This window comes from Scylla paramamosain, unplaced genomic scaffold, assembly GCF_035594125.1.
Source record: "Scylla paramamosain isolate STU-SP2022 unplaced genomic scaffold, ASM3559412v1 Contig28, whole genome shotgun sequence".
NCBI classification, from domain to species: domain Eukaryota; kingdom Metazoa; phylum Arthropoda; class Malacostraca; order Decapoda; family Portunidae; genus Scylla; species Scylla paramamosain.
In genome coordinates this window covers 555,001-572,796 of record NW_026973693.1, presented here as the reverse complement: position 1 = coordinate 572,796, position 17,796 = coordinate 555,001, and the positions used below count along the sequence as shown (strand labels likewise).

Below are 17,796 nucleotides of genomic sequence, written 5' to 3'. Positions count from 1 at the left end.
TAAGAGTCACAGGATAGTCAGAATTGGAGGGAAAATGGAGAAAAGATGGAGGAAATTTGTAAGTAAGCAGAAACATGGAGATAACTTGAGGGGAAAATGGCTGGCTGTGATGTCAGACTATCTAACAAAAACACTATTTTAACTATGAAGCAAGAGTCACAGGATAGTCAGGATTGGAGGGAAGGTGGAGGAAAGATGGAGGAAGGTCTGTGAGGAAGAAGTGTGGAGGTAACTTGTGGAGGGAGATATGAAGGAGTACCTGTGAGAAATTGCTCTGCTCCTGCACCATGTAGGCGGCATCATGCATGAGCTGCTCCAGGCCACACAGGTGCTCACCGAGCCCCTTCATCTGTGGCCGGTCTGCCTCTCGAAGCACAGCGCTGACCTCTTGCCCCACTAGTTTCAGCAGCCCCTTGTTGATCTGTGTGGCAGCAGCAGTATTGGTGCTGTGTGTGTGTGTGTCTAGTTGATATGGGTTTTCAGGGGTTTTTATGGTTGCAGTGACAGATTAACATTTCTGCATTACTGACAGGAGAAACACTCTTTTAAAAGGTTCTAGTTGAAGTGAAGCAGATTTTCAAGGGAGTTTTTATGGTTGTAGTGACACATTAACATTTCTGCATTACTGACACGAGAAACACTCTTTTAAAAGGCTCTAGTTAAAATGACATGGGTTTTCAAGGATGCTTTTACAGTTACAGTGACAGATTAACAACATTTCTGCATTAGTGACAGGAGAAACACCCTTGAGAACCCAGCTCAGTGTCCCTGTGACCTTGAAAATATGTAATATTCTAACACAGGGGGAGGGGGAGCCAGCTTAAAGACAAATGTGACAACTCAACTTGTTAAACAATGCAAGATTACAAACTTGATTCAATCCTATGGAAACAGAATTATGTATCAAGAATTAGATGTGAATACCTGACACCCTAACACCCTGTTGCACACACACACACACACACACACACACACACACACACACACACACCTGGGCCAGTCCCCTGCAGCAGAGTTGGGCAATCTGTCTGACGTCACTTTGGCTGTCCTTGGCGCTGATCCAGTCCAGCAGTGACACTTGCCTCACTGACAGAGAGAGAGAGAGAGAGAGAGAGAGAGAGAGAGAGAGAGAGAGAGAGAGAGAGAGAGAGAGAGAGAGAGAGAGAGAGAGAGAGAGAGAGAGAGAGAGAGAGAGAGAGAGATATCAACAATTATTTTTATTTACAACAACAACAACAACAACAACAACAACAACAACAACAACAACAACAACAACAACAACAAAAACAACTTACTTTCTCTTTTTCCTCCTCCTCCTCCTCCTGCCCTCTTCTCATCCTCCTGCTCTTCCTCCTTTTCTTCTGTGCTGTGCTTGTCCTCTTCTTCCCAGCTTCCTCCTCTTCCTCTTCCTCTTGTGTCTTCCCCAAAAAGAATTCAGGGAAGACTGGAATCCTTGCCAGTAGCTTCAGGTCCTCTTCAAAACTAGTAGTAGCAGTAGTAGTAGTAGTAGTAGTAGTGACAGACAGACACACACTCATACACTCTGTAATATGATTCTCATCATATTAGAATTATAATGTCAATGTTGGCACCTTTGAATGTGGAGCGGGCAGTGTGTGTCGCTGTCATTGGTTGGAAAGAGGTGTAGACACGGGTTGTATTCCAGTTACTGTATAATTGTTATTGGCATATATGACAAGAATTGTAATTATTATTGAGATACATATATTGTTTTCTTACTTATTAACAAGTTTGGTATTGGTTAGTAATGTGTATTTGTTTGTCAAGAGGAAGTTTTCTTTTAGGGTCTGTGTATGTAACACGGATATATATTATACCGCACTCAGGGTGTAGGGGGAAGGTAGGCAGAGGTACAGTTGGTGCCTGTCAGGGGTGAGTGGCGGTTGTTTGACTGAGGTGAGTTTTGTGATAACATTATTTCTCTGATTTGTTTGACTTATGTTATGCCGCTGATTGTGCATATTGGTTGGTGTTATATTGAATGCGGTGCTGATAGGAGGATTTGATTAAGTGTAACTTTGCAGCATAGTTGGGGTAATGCTGTAATCAGACATATGGTGAAGTCTGCCTTGGCTGATGATGGGCGGTCATTTTGTGAGTACTATTTTATATGTATCGTGTGTCATTGCAATAGTGAATAATAGAATGGGATATGTGTTCATCTTATGTTATTCTTCTGTTTACTGGGTGAAGTTACAAGATATTGAAGGGAGTTACATGATATTGAGGTATGCTGTGTTTATGTTGACATTAAATTTGCAGGCTGAATCAATCAATAAATCAAGATACAGCAAGTCAGCCCAATCATAGTCATTATCCTACACTACACACTCCAACCATTTTTCTATCTCTTTCCTCCTCTCTTCTCTCTTCTCCTCCTCCTCCTCCTCCTCCTCTCCCCATTGGTGAGTTGCCAGGAAGAGTGGAGACACACACAACTGCAGGAGAGACTTGTAAGTAATAAAAAAAAAATATGCAAGACATTCTCTCCACCTCCCTCTCTTCTCTCCTCCATATCTCCCTCCACAAGTTATTTCCAGGCTTCTCTTCCCTCACAGGCCTTCCCCCATGTTCCCTCCACCTTTCCCTTAATCCTGTGACATATGCTTTGTAGTTAAAGTAGTGCTTTCATTAGATAGTCTGACATGGCAGCCACACATTTTCCCCTCCACCTCCCTCCTTTCCCTTCTCCATATCTCCCTCCACAAGTTACCTCCAGGCCTCTCCTCCCTCACAGACCTCCCTCCATGTTCCCTCCACCTTTCCTCCAATCCTGACACACACATGCACAAACTCACAACTGAAGCAGGGCAACCTTCTCCTCCCGGCCACTGAGATACTCCACAAAGTTTTGCTGGAATGCGTCATGTCTTGCTCTGAAGGCTGCCACAATGTCCTCCAAGCTGGCCACCACTGCTGCCCAGCCTGCAGTAGTGGTAGTAGTAGTAGTAGTAGTAGTAGTAGTAGTAGTAGTAGTAGTAGTAGTAGTAGTAGTAGTAGTAGTGGAGGGAGGAGTGCAGACTACAGCAAATTAAACAAAACAGTCAACGAAATGAGAAATGAGGAAAGAAAGAGGAAGAGAAGAAGAGAGACAAATTCTTAACAATTATCTCCTCTTCCTCTTTGTTCCCTCTTCTCTTCTTCATCTTTCCCTCTTTCTTCCTCTCTACCTTTCTTCTCCACCTTTCCTCTCCTTCTTCCTCTTTCCCCGTCACATTCAGAACCCCTGTGACCCTCAGAAAACCCTTGTGACCTCCATTTTGACAGTCACAACATTCACATATGAAAAACTTAACTAACTTAACCTGACCTTGCTGCTGCAGGTGCTGGTCATGAACAAGTTGGCAACACATTCTGGCTACCTCACTGACGTGCTCGTAAAACTGGTGTGCTAACTGTGTCCGTGCCACCACAGTGTTGTAGGTGGCTGGCATGTTGAGGCACCCCTGCACCTGTGCCTGCAACAGTAGTACTAGTAGTAGTAGATTAAGAGGGGATCTGATGGAGGTATTCAAGTGTACTAAGGGAAGTAGCAAGGCTGACCTAGTAGTAGTAGTAGTAGTAGTAGTAGTAGTAGTAGTAGTAGTAGTAGTAGTAGTAACACACACACACACACACACACACACACACACACACACACACACACACACACACACACACACACACACTAACCACCATCACCTCCCAATCAATAGGCACACAGCAACACTACAAACACAACAAACAACATCAAACACTAACACAACTCACAAAACATTTACAAAACATTACAAATAAACAACAAAAACAAAACAAAAATCAATACAAAAACACAAACAAGCAAATATCAAGCATGAAAAGTACAACAAGACTGAGAGAGGAGGCAGTAGACACCTGCCGAAACGATAATTACTCCCAGTGAGGTCTAAAGCACTGTTCAGGGGGTGCTGTGAACTTATCATTAAACCCAGCTGTGACCTCACTGAACGTTTCCCTTTGTGTCTCACAACACAAGGGGGCAGTCACAGCCTGCCCTCTAAAGACGACTCTCTTCCTCCACACAAAACTACAAGCACCTAATAACACACACACCCTTCACTCAAAAATTTTAAAATCATCATGGCAACTCCTACACCAGCCTCGGAGTCCCCATCAGGGGAGGGGACCATAAATGTCCCCAGGTCGGACTGCCTTTCTGTCGACGACCCTGAGTGTCTTGACACCCCCTTCAACTTTTTCTTCATTAACTTCTGCAACATTGGCAGTCTAAGATCTAATTTTCAATCTGTAGAACACCACCTCTCCTCTCCTAAACCTCATCTTCTTTTCCTCACTGAAACTCAGGTGTCTGAGGCAACTGACAGTAGCCCCTTTTCTGTTCCCTCCTACTTTCTCTATCCTCATTTTAGATCCAAAGCTGGATGCTGCGTTTATGTGCGCAATGACTTAACCTGCTCTCGTGTCCACACTCTTGAATCTTCCGAGTTTTCCACCATCTGGCTACGACTACAGAGTCATTCTCATACTAAATTTATCTGTGCTGTATACCCCTCACCTAACTCCTCTGACTATAAGAAATTCTTTGACTACTTAACTTCCAAAGTGGAGCACATTCTGATCCTCATCCCTTTTGCAGAGATCTCCATTCTTGGAGACTTCAATGTTCACCACCAGCTTTGGCTTTCATCTCCCTTCACAGACCATCCTGGTGAACTAGCCTACAACTTTGCTATCCTCCATGACCTAGAGCAATTGGTGCAACACCCTACTCGTATTCCTGACTGTCTTGGAGATAAGCCCAACATTCTTGACCTTTTCCTGACCTCTAATCCTTCTGCTTATGCTGTCACCCTTTCTTCTCCATTGGGCTCCTCCGATCACAATCTCATATCTTTATCTTGTCCTATCACTCCAATCCCTCCTCAGGATCCCCCCAAGCGAAGGTGCCTCTGGCGTTTTGCCTCTGCTAGTTGGGGGGACCTGAGGAGGTATTTTGCTGATTTTCCTTGGAATGACTACTGCTTCCGTGTAAGAGACCCGTCTTTGTGTGCTGAGCACATAACAGAGGTGATAGTGTCTGGCATGGAGGCGTACATTCCTCACTCTTTTTCTCGTCCTAAACCTTCTAAACCTTGGTTTAACACAGCTTGTTCTCGTGCTATACATGATAGAGAGGTGGCCCACAAAAGGTACTTAAGCCTTCCATCACCAGAATCTCATGCACTTTATATTTCTGCCCGGAACCATGCCAAGTCTGTTCTCCAACTTGCCAAAAAACATTCATTAACAGAAAATGTCAAAACCTTTCAAGATCTAACTCCCCTCGTGATTTCTGGCATCTAGCCAAAAATATCTCCAATAACTTTGCTTCTTCTTCTTTCCCTCCTCTATTTCAACCAGATGACACCACTGCTATCACATCTATTTCTAAAGCTGAACTCTTTGCTCAAACCTTTGCTAAAAACTCTACCTTGGACGATTCCGGGCTTGTTCCTCCCTCTCCTCCACCCTCTGACTACTCCATGCCACCTATTAAAATTCTTCGCAATGATGTTTTCCATGCCCTCGCTGGCCTAAACCCTCGGAAGGCTTATGGACCTGATGGGGTCCCTCCTATTGTTTTCCGAAACTGTGCCTCCGTGCTTGCACCTTGCCTAGTCAAACTCTTTCAGCTCTGTCTGTCAACATCTACCTTTCCTTCTTGCTGGAAGTTTGCCTACATTCAACCTGTTCCTAAAAAGGGTGACCGTTCTAATCCCTCAAACTACCGTCCTATTGCTTTAATTTCCTGCCTATCTAAAGTTTTTAATCTATCCTCAACAGGAAGATTCTTAAACATCTATCACTTCACAACCTTCTATCTGATCGCCAGTATGGGTTCCGTCAAGGCCGCTCTACTGGTGATCTTCTGGCTTTCCTTACTGAGTCTTGGTCATCCTCTTTTAGAGATTTTGGTGAAACTTTTGCTGTTGCCTTGGACATATCAAAAGCTTTTGATAGAGTCTGGCACAAAGCTTTCATTTCCAAACTACCCTCCTACGGTTTCTATCCTTCTCTCTGTAACTTCATCTCAAGTTTCCTTTCTGACCGTTCTATTGCTGCTGTGGTAGACGGTCACTGTTCTTCTCCTAAATCTATTAACAGTGGTGTTCCTCAGGGTTCTGTCCTGTCACCCACTCTCTTCTTATTATTCATTAATGATCTTCTAAACCAAACTTCTTGTCCTATCCACTCCTACGCTGATGATACCACCCTGCACTTTTCCACGTCTTTTCATAGACGTCCAACCCTTCAGGAAGTAAACATATCACGCAGGGAAGCCACAGTACGCCTGACTTCTGATCTTTCTAAAATTTCTGATTGGGGCAGAGCAAACTTGGTATTGTTCAATGCTTCAAAAACTCTATTCCTCCATCTATCAACTCGACACAACCTTCCAGACAACTATCCCCTCTTCTTCAATGACACTCAACTGTCCCCCTCTTCTACACTGAACATCCTCGGTCTGTCCTTTACTTATAATCTGAACTGGAAACTTCACATCTCATCTCTAGCTAAAATAGCTTCTATGAAGTTAGGTGTTCTGAGACGTCTCTGCCAGTTTTTCTCACCCCCCAGCTGCTAACTCTGTACAAGGGCCTTATCCGTCCATGTATGGAGTATGCTTCACATGTCTGGAGGGGTTCCACTCATACTGCTCTTCTAGACAGGGTGGAATCAAAAGCTTTTCGTCTCATCAACTCTCCTCTAACTGACTGTCTTCAGCCTCTCTCTCAACGCCGCAATGTTGCATATCTAGCTGTCTTCTACCGCTATTTTCATGCTAACTGCTCTTCTGATCTTGCTAACTGCATGCCTCCCCTCCTTCCGCGGCCTCGCTGCACAAGACTTTCGTCTTTCTCTCACCCCTATTCTGTCCACCTCTCTAACGCAAGAGTTAACCAGTATTCTCAATCATTCATCCCTTTCTCTGGTAAACTCTGGAACTCCCTGCCTGCTTCTGTATTTCCACCTTCCTATGACTTGAATTCCTTCAAGAGGGAGGTTTCAAGACACTTATCCACCAATTTTTGACCACTGCTTTGACCCTTTTATGGGACTGCCATTTCAGTGGGTATCTTTTTTTATTAGATTTTTGTTGCCCTTGGCCAGTGTCCTTCCTACATGAAAAAAAAAAAAAAAAAAAAAAACAGTGACGTGTGTGACAATGAGCCTGGCAGAGTTGACAAGCTGAAGAGGTGAGGCATCCCAGACACTGCCCCTCCCTCACACACTGCTCAGCCTGCATTGGCCCACACAGGCATACCCAGTCAGTCAGTCAGTGTCCTGGCACAGGCCGCCTCTCCCTCGCCAGCTCCAGCCAGCGTGCCTTGCCTCACCAGCCGGGGGACACACATACTTGTCACTGGTGAGTTTGTTGTGCACCACAGTCAGGCAGGGTGTGTCTGCTGGTGCACCCTCACTCTGCCAGCCCCTCTGCCATCCCTCTCACTGACCAGGAGTCTCTCCCACACCCAGCACCGCCCATGCCAGGACCCACAGAACCGTCACCCACGCCCCTCCCATCCATCCACACCTCACGGAAAAACTAGTCTTGTTTGGTCTCAGCAGCGGCACACACACACACACACACACACACACACATTAGATTAGACTTACCTTTAGGATTAATGTTAAGTTTTTCCCCACCCCCTATGTACATTTTCAGTTTGTTAACTGCCTAAATAATAAACCGTTTATTATTATTATTATTATTATTATTATTATTATTATTATTATTATTACACAACAGGATATACAACACCAGTTTGGAAGAAACCTAAGCTAACCAAACTTAACCAAATCAAACCAAGCCTAACCTAAGGTAAGCTATATGGCAATACTGACCTGTGTGTTTTGGGGCACCTTGACAGCATTGTGCATTGCGCCCTTCAGTACCTCAACACTGCACAAAATAAAGAAACCAACTATTATCATTATTATTATTATTATTATTATTATTATTATTATCATCATTATTACCACAGAGACAGAGATAATGGCATTTGTGTGTGTTTTGATGTGTTTTATATTGCACTTTTATCAACAGTAGACAAAGTCTCTCTCTCTCTCTCTTTCTCTCTCTCTCTGTTGTTATAATCCACAAGTCAAATTAAGGAGTTTTATATTTTCTCAATTTAAAATCTATTCATTTCAAGTTATTCTTAAAAAATAATAATAATTAAATAATAAGCTACTTAATACATCTTTATATTGTAACCAAAGCCTTTATTATTAATATTATTTATTATCATTATTATTATTATTACTACTATTATTATTATTATTATTATTATTATTTCTATTATTAGTGTGATAGTTGCCTCAGATGCTTCAGCTAACTATAGGCTTGCTCAAGTACCTATGTAAGCCTATGTATATTGACAGCTCACAAAATATGCAGACCTGTGTATATTGACAGGTCACAAACACACACACTGATATCATTCAAATCACATAAATACTATACCAATAAATACATCTCTCTCTCTCTCTCTCTCTCTCTCTCTCTCTGCCTACCTCTCTAGTGCCAGGTTCATGTCAGAGGTCATCATGGTGCCAATGTCAACGAGGAAAACGTAAATCGTGTTGGCTTGGTTGAGATCAGGTCAGGTCACCCACCAAGCCAGCTGTCCAATCACAATCAATGAAGCTCTGGGCCAAAGGGAGGGCTGATGGTGATCTCTTGTCGACCAATAAGGTGACTCGGTTTTTGCTTGGCTGAGGAGAGAGAAAGAGAGAGGTTAGGTTAGGTTATGGTCAGGTCAAGTTAGGTTATGTTAGGTTTTGTTTGGTTTGGTTAGGTTAAGTTTGGGTGAGTTAGGCTAAGTTAGGTATGGGTAGGTTAGATATGGTTAGGTTAGGTTAGGTTAGGTTAGGTTAGACTGCTTTAGATTTGGTTGCATTATATTTGTTTGGGTCAGGTTAGGTTAGGCCAGGCTGGGTCAGGCTAGGTCAACGCATTGCCTGTGGTACAAATGCACCAAAAACACCTTGTCATTTTCTTATACCATCACTTTAGTTATCCTGGTAAATCTGCATTTCACATTTCACGCAGGGAAGCCACAGAACACCTGATTTCTGATCTTTCTAAAATTTCTGATGGGGCAGAGCAAACTTGGTATTGTTCAATGCCTGAAAAACTCAATTCCTCCATCTATCAACTTGACACAACCTTCCAGACAACTATCCCTTCTTCTTCAATGACACTCAACTGTCCCCCTCTTCTACACTGAACATCCTTGGTCTGTCCTTTACTTATAATCTGAATTGGAAACTTCACATCTCATCTCTAGCTAAAACAGCTTCTATGATGTTAGGCGTTCTGAGATGTCTCCACCAGTTTTTCTCACCCCCCCCCACCCAGCTGCTAACTCTGTACAGGGGCATTATGTGTCCATGTATGGAGTATGCTTCACATGTCTGGTGGGGTTCAATTCATACCACTCTTCTAGACAGGGTGGAATCAAAAGGTTTTCTTCTCATCAACTCCTCTCCTCTAACTGATTGTCTTCAGCCTCTCTCTAATCACTGCAGTGTTGCATATCTAGCTGTCTTCTACCGCTATTTTCATGCTAACTGCTATTCTGATCTTGCTAACTGCATGCCTTCCCTCCTCCTGTGGCCTCGCTGCATCAGACTTTCATCTTTCTCTCACTCCTATTCTGTCCACCTCTCTAATACAAGAGTTAACCAGTATTCTCAATCATTCATCCCTTTCTCTGGTAAACTCTGGAACTCCCTACCAGCTTCTGTATTTTCACCTTCCTATGACTTGAATTCCTTCAAGAGGGAGGTTTCAAGACACTTAGCCTTCAATTTTTGACTACTGCTTTGGACACTTTTCTGGGACTGGCATCTCAGTGGGCTTTTTTTTTTTTATTGGATTTTTGTTGCCCTTGGCCAGTGTCCCTCCTACATTAAAAAAAAAATAAAATAAAATAAAAAAATAAAAACTGCCATCCTCTTTAGCTCTTGCACCAGTACAACTTCTGTTTCATTTTTCTCACACAAAGACAAAGCCTCTTTGAACACGTTCCCACTCATATTCATTTTCCGATATTCATCCGCGTTTCTATTTCTTTCAGTAATCATCCCATTTGACACGTCTATTCCACCCTGGTATTACATTGGACTTGTTCTTCTCAATAACCTGCTGTGCATAATGACTAGAAGAGTACAAAACATTACCACCAATTATCACATCAACCTCCTCAATTTGTGCAAGGTGGTCAGCTTTCTGGCAACCAGCACTACACCATCTAGGTGCCTCGCAGGGCATAATGCCTCGTGTATTACCAATAATATCTTCAAATACATAAAAAAAATCACTGAGTTTTTTTTTTTTTTCATTTTTTCATTCACTTATCTCCATTTTCAATTTTGATAGTGCTACAATCATTGTTAGAGACACCCAAGTGAACGTTTCCCACCATTGGTAAATGATCGGATCTGACAAGTTGATACAGAACTTTAACATGTTTGACACAGACATCCTTTGAGCTTCCTCCTACAATATGGTCTAACCACTTACAGCAGTAGTTACTGTAAGGTATAAAATCAAAGTGTTACCATCCATCACGTTAAAACAAACAATTTCTCTCACAAAAGGTCACCAAGTTGTTCCAGGCTCTGCTCATAAAAGGATCTGCATCAAAACCACCTAAAATAAAAATGAAATTAAAATCATGATTGATTAAAACACTTGAAATGTTCTAAGGCAAACCACCTGTGAAGATATTCTTCAAGTGTCTTCCTTTCCCATGTTACACTCCTCATATATACATTTATTACAAGAATGTTCAAATAACCCACTGGTAATTGCAAAGCAATATAATCTTTCTCAACCAGAAACACCTTTACCTTAAACGTCAAATCTTTCTTCCATATACAGGCCAGTCCACCTTCACACCTCCCTACATTGGATACAAGAGCTTTTCCAGAGTAGGCAGCTTGCACACTTACACCCTCACATTTCTCACTAACAAAATCTGTCACCAAGTCTGTCCTCTAAAGCAAAAGTCTTGTAGAAAAAAATAAATAAATAAATAAAATAAAATAAAAACTCATACTGAAAACCAGTTAAAGTGCGAATGACATCAATATTCTTCCTAAAAGAACAACAATTATATGTACAAACTTTTACATCCATATCAAAAAATTATATATATATATATATATATATATATATATATATATATATATATATATATATATATATATATATATATATATATATATATAAGAAACGTTAATGAGTAAAAGAATTACATTTTCTTTGAGTTTCTGTTAAAATATTTATGTATTATGACATCCTCCGGCCATAATTGAGACTTAAAAAGTTTGATTGTATGAGTTAGATGTTGTAATGGTATTCAGTGAAGAGACCAATTCAGCGGTGTTGGGATCCCTTTACTGATTCAACCTGTTAACATCCAAACAGTCAATTTTCCCACCAAAATTTAAGATGAAACGTCCAAGCCATGAAATCACACCACAGTAACAAAATACAGAATGCATCATTCAATAACCAAACCAGGAAATCACATCACAGTAACAAAATACAGAATATATCAGTCAATAACTAAGTGTTTGAATCAACCATAAACTTCAGGTGAACTCAATACATGAAAACAGGTGCACGAAAAGTCAAATTCACAACATTGCCGCACCGTCTCTTGACACATCACACCAATAACATCAGTCAGTCAGCACAGGTCCCACATTGAAAAACACATGGAGACAGGGCACCACCCACTTCACCACACTGCTGAAATGTATATTATAGTCCTAATAACTACATACATGCACCGTCTCACCACAGGTGACGCAAAATTCTCCACCGGGACCCCGCCATGTTTCATTTATCTCACCCTCTCATCGCTGGAATAATCACTAATACCAACACAAATTAACCCTGCTACTGACCCAAACCTGAATATCGTTGCATAAAGAGTCAAAAGAGATATTTAACACAAAGTACAGATCCTGGACACACCTCTGACACACCTACACGCTGCCTAAGCTGGGCTCCTCTGAGACCCGGAAACAACAACACTACGTCGTCAGTCTCTGCCTCTGTCCTGCTAAAGCAACACAACCATACAATCCTATTAAACATTAAACATAAACATGTACGAACATTTATGCACTGAATCCATAAATTTCCCTGCATGATACATTTTATGTAATTCAATAGTCCAACATAATTACCAAGATAGACAGAGTTGTAACTTAAACACCACAATACAACCCGTAAGTAAACATCGCGCAGGTGGATCACTTATTCAGTAATACTTACATATTACATATTACATACAACACAGACCTTACATAGAAATAAATTTCTAATATATTGTGATTTTTACTATAATCACAATACATATATGCACTACATTTTTTTCATACTTGGAGACCAGCCGAGGCCACAAAAACCGGAAAATGGCCGTTAATGTTCTGCTGTCATAGAAATAACGCTAACACTGAAATTCAAGTTTAGTAACGATTTCTTAATGCAAAGTCTTAGGTGAAAAAAAAAAAAAAGAAACAGGTTCCATAGTTACCTATTAAAAGATATGAATAAGTGAGGTTACTGGTTAACTCCTGCATTCGTAAGACACATATCTATAAACATTACTAACCGTGAAATTCAATAACGTTTTAATGCAGCAAATATTTATATTATTATAGGAAATTTATCACGAGAATGAATTAAGAGCCAACTTTCAGTTCATCAGCGTCATTGTACAAAGTGCAAAACACCTAAAGCGAAATTCACCAAATCTGTTATTCTTTTCGGTCTCTCCAGGTTATTAATGAATTTTTGTCTTGTGGAAATAATTTATATTGGAGGTCTGTCTCTTGTCCCAGGCTTTCTGTCTACATTATCGTGACCTTTGACATTATCATTATTCTCATCGTCGCTGTTATCAGTTGTTTGTGGTCTTTATCCCTCTGACTTGTGTGGTTTCGTCTCAGGCTTAATTAAGTGACCAGCTGCCTAAAGCCCTAGGTAAGTTTAGAGTATAACTTTCAAAGAAACCACTGTGACTACAAAACGCGCAATCGAATATTTCAAGGATTTAAGTGCCAATAGCTACAATTTAGCTTACAAGTCTTACTCAAATTACCATATTACCATTACCTGTTATCCAATGGCTTATATCGTGACGTCAGTAATCTTCATTATTATCGCTATTCTCGTTGTAATCATTCTCATATGCACTTGATCTGCACCCTGTGCAAAACAAGTCACGTCACCAATTGTGGAGGGATGTCACCACCAAGTAAACAAATCTATCAGAATGGTTGCTGTTCTCGTTACCATCGCTACCGTCACATGACATCCGTACAGAGGCGGTGTTCACTTCCTTCCTAATGAAACACGAGGCCAAACAGCAGAGGTCACTGGCTGATCTGTCATCCCTGTCAGCCCTCCCGGTGACCCGCGCTGACCTTTCTCAATCCATGGTACATCCCCACGCTAAATGTGGTTGTTATAGTTCAAGTAATGTGGGCGTGTGCGCACGCACACACACACACACACACACACACACACACACACACACACACACACACACACACACACACACACATAGATGTGAAAAAATGCGCATAAAATTTTCTGAACTCATTTCAAACTTTCATTTTCTGGCAAAGCCAAGCCAGTCAGGGACAAACTTTTCTAATAAACTTAGTCTTCCGGGGCAGGTTGGGCTGGGACCTCACCAGACTCCTAAAGCAGCACTTCGCTGCCAATTTAAAAAAGGCGGAGTGGGAACAATAGCAGAAATATATGTTCTTTGAATTACGCAACAACGATTATTCAGAGGTGAGTGACCGAACGCTTCCATAACATAGCAAGTCATCACAAGGCAGGCGGGTATGTGAGACTGTCTCGTGGATTATTCAGAGGTGAGTGACCGAACGCTTCCATAACATAGCAAGTCATCACAAGACAGGCGGGTATGTGAGACTGTCTCGTGGATTATTCAGAGGTGAGTGACCGAACGCTTCCATAACATAGCAAGTCATCACAAGACAGGCGGGTATGTGAGACTGTCTCGTGGATTTTTTTGATAGCATCAGAAAACGTCGTGTAATATTAAGGTGTAACTTCAGGAGTACATTTGCACACTAAACTAGCTTACATTTAGGGAATGTGCTACATTCAAGTCAGACTACACACACACACACACACACACACACACACAGTTGGTAGCGCAGTGATTCACGCCTGATTCATACTCGGGAGGACTCAGGTTCGAATTCTGGGTAAGGTCAGAAGTCTTTGGGTGGACTTCTTTGCAGTGTAGCCACTGCTCACCTGGCAGTGATTAGGTACCTGGTGTAAATCGGAATTAGTGACCCGCTGCTAGGTAGGATAAACAAACTCTGAATAGAAAAAATACACACGGGGTGACCTGACTATCCGTGTCTAGTCTACCAGGCTGACCGGCGCCATCTGGTACTCAAAGTATTAACTTGTAACATACTTCCTTAAAGTTAAATGTGTATGTATATTACTGTATAAGTACGCAATATGTGGATGTTCAGCTATAAGGCTGCAAGATTAATAAACCGAATATTATTATTATCTATTATAATTATCATTATTATTTATAATTATTACTATTATTACACACACACACTTCCGAACTCATGCCATGTTTCTCCCTATTTAAAGACCATAAGAACATAAGGAAAGCTGCAAGAAGCTAGTAGACCTATACGTGACACCCTCTGCAAGACAACAAGAAAAAAAACAAAAACATACCATCTATAGCCAGTTTGTAGCCACTTATTCTTATCAACTATACAATGGATTTGAAATACTTACTCTCAATGCTGACGATACGAAATTTCTGTGTCAAAAGTCCTTCACAGGCACCAGCGCGCCCTGCATCACTCCGCCTCACGCACCACCCCAGCAAAGACTGGCCAGGGTCACCACTCACCACTGCCACACACCATTTCTCATCCTCGCTGGTCTGTTGCTCGTACATACCACCAATATATTATTTTCTTCGATCAACAACTTAAATTTCTTTGATTTAGGAGCATCTTCTTGTAGCTATCTCATCATATGATTACTTAGTGCAGCGCAAGGTGGCTTTAGTACCAGGTGGATATCACATAAACCATCTTTATCTAGTTGGTGAAGCTTATCGTGATGGCAAACCTTACTGAATGCGCACATGCCTCGTCAGACTTAGTAATCGAGTTTAGTCACTGCTATCCGTTTTCAATATAAACACATCCAGGCTTATAAACAACTGGTGCCCATAGTCTACTGTTGCAGAACAGAGAATATCATAGTCAGGTCCTAATTTCTAGTCCATCTTGATCAACCAGGAGAGAAGGGAGGAAGGGATGAGGGTGGGTGGTCATTTCAGGGTTAACAAAGCGTCAGTAGCTCCAACTAGCTCGTTGTGCGGTCTCCAATCCTCAAAAATATTCGCTTCATATCTTGTTTCCTTCGTACAACTTTTCATTATTTTAAGGCAAGAATTTAAATATGTTGAAACTAGTGGTGTATCTGCAAATTATACACAGGCATCTGTAAAACAAAGGTGAAATTATCATTATCGTACGTTACTGTAACGAGACAGATATGAAGCACTTAACATAAAAGGAAACGATTCTTGTGTGTGTGTATGTGTGAGAGAGAGAGAGAGAGAGAGAGAGAGAGAGAGAGAGAGAGAGTTATCCACTCTCGTTGTATGTTAGCAATGAAATACTCATTTGTAACATGTCATATATACTTCATATTTGTCAAGATATTGTAACATTGTAAACAGTAAAGGTTTAGCAGAAGCTGAATTGATCCGATATTAAATTTGTGACATGAATTTAACTGACTCATACGATATTCCCTCCACTGTCCAGTGTCCTCCACACACACACACACACACACACACACACACACACACACACACACACACACACACACGAATATATAAACATTTACACATTACATACATGACTTATCTACGTCCTCTGCCGCTGATCCGATGGTCCTGTTGGGACGTGTTATTCTCGCCGCTATTGTAATGCCTCCCTTTGAACATTCCGTAAAAATACCGATAAATTTATCTAAAGGCGAGATAAATCTTTAGCCATGAAATGTCTTAGCCAGCAAAGGGGCTGAATCAGTCACCAGAAGAATACAGGCGTCAGGATCGACATGACAACGATCGTCATTTACCAGTATACTAATTTCAGGGGTGTTGGTACTCCGTGTTACCATATCATGCGCTGATTCCACCAAAAAGTTACTTTATTTCGTACAAGATCTTGCCTCCAAATCGTATGTTTTCTTAAGAGTTTTTTTTTATGCCGCGCCCAACGTCAAGAAAGATTTTGCTTGGTCAAAAAGTTTCTTGAAACATAATTGGAAGGTGCCTCGGTTCCGTTTGAATTTGCTAGGTGCTTTTGCACGCAATTAAATATACATGGCAGAAGAGGAAAGTGAAATTTTGATTTTCTGCGTTCCAGTGAAGGAAAATGTTAATATCCTGCACAACTCACAGGTAAGGTGCTAACTCTTACCACAAAAACTTTAGTATAATTCGTCCTTCAACTTTTACGGGTGCCAATCTAAGAAGACCTGCTCCTCTTGGTACTTTACGATGAAAGCTTCTCTTCTCGAAAGTGCAACCGCCTATGGCAGAACTTGTTGGTGGCAACGGGTGTTCCTGTGATAAAGACAGTCCATATTTGTGAAGCGCAGCGTAGATGGACTTAACGTTTACTGTTTATGAAGGCATTTTCAGGCTCAGCGCGTCTCAATATTCATGTTGCCGAAGATAAAACAAATCAATAGAGTATGAGTAGGCAAAATGCTTCCACTTTAAATATTTATGTACAGTTGTCCAAAGGAAGGATATCATGCTATGCAAAATGTTACATATGAAAAATCAGGACATGATAACTACCTCCACCCAGCACAGTGCAAGTCACTCTTGGTCTCTGAGGAACTCTTCATGCAAAGTAATTCATGGCTGCATACATTCATTTCTATTCCACTTACTGACATGAAATTCACTGGATTTTGTGGCATCTCTTTTTAGGGTAACTAAACACACACACACACACACACACACACACACACACACACACACACACACACACACACACACACACACACAGACACAAGGTTGAGGATTACAGACTTAATTTACTTCAAAACAACATACTGACCAATACTGATCTAAAATCCAAGCAAAGTAAAATATCCCGGACAGAGCCTCTTCACAAGGGAAGAGAGAGGCTGCCGAAGGTTTAGTGAGGCGGTACAAAAGATCTGAGACGCTCTCTAAACACTCCAATTAGAGGCGATGGAAGGGCGATCAGTGTTGGTGGCAAGTATGATGCCGGGGAGCAAGTATATCCTTAAATAACACGGTCGGAATATCACACGCACGAAAGAAGATTTTTATCAAAAGTTTTAATTTGTTCCGTTATTTCCAAAAGATCTCCAGTTTCAGTTTTCTCTTTTATTTCGGAAATCAATCTGCACATTATAAGTAAATCTGTTTCAAATGTGAGCCACAAAATTAATTTACCCGTCGTGCACTGAATAAGATGGAGGCAAATATTGCGATGCCGTGATACACAACGCTTTCAATTTTACCTTTTTGACAGCCGAATGTGTAGCTTTTTTTTTTTTCTTTGCATTTGCCGGTCTTCTTCGAACACACATATAAAATAACAACAACAACAACAACAATAACAATAACAACACTGTTACTTCTA

The 17,796-nt window shown here is 41.2% G+C and overlaps 1 protein-coding gene across 13 annotated transcripts in view; it reads right to left on the bottom strand.

Annotated features, from left to right (window-relative positions):
• Positions 1 to 17,796, bottom strand: part of LOC135097684 (uncharacterized) — a 69,982-nt gene that overhangs the window by 2,669 nt on the left and 49,517 nt on the right. For 2 of the 13 annotated variants that reach the window (XM_063999645.1, XM_063999648.1), the window contains exons 1-8: positions 14,879 to 15,028; positions 8,560 to 8,760; positions 7,888 to 7,945; positions 3,332 to 3,479; positions 2,820 to 2,946; positions 1,296 to 2,459; positions 992 to 1,086; positions 260 to 421 (exon numbers count right to left, since the gene is read on the bottom strand). In XM_063999645.1, the coding sequence (XP_063855715.1) occupies positions 260 to 421; positions 992 to 1,086; position 1,296 (258 nt within the window). In that variant the 5' untranslated portion in view covers positions 1,297 to 2,459; positions 2,820 to 2,946; positions 3,332 to 3,479; ... (1 more) ...; positions 8,560 to 8,760; positions 14,879 to 15,028. Of the gene's footprint in view, positions 1 to 259; positions 447 to 991; positions 1,087 to 1,295; positions 2,460 to 2,819; positions 2,947 to 3,331; positions 3,480 to 7,887; positions 7,968 to 8,559; positions 8,761 to 11,698; positions 11,819 to 12,037; positions 12,126 to 14,878; positions 15,031 to 17,796 lie in introns of those variants that run through there. The other 11 variants (XM_063999647.1, XM_063999646.1, XM_063999641.1 and 8 more) reach the window with 10 other exon arrangements.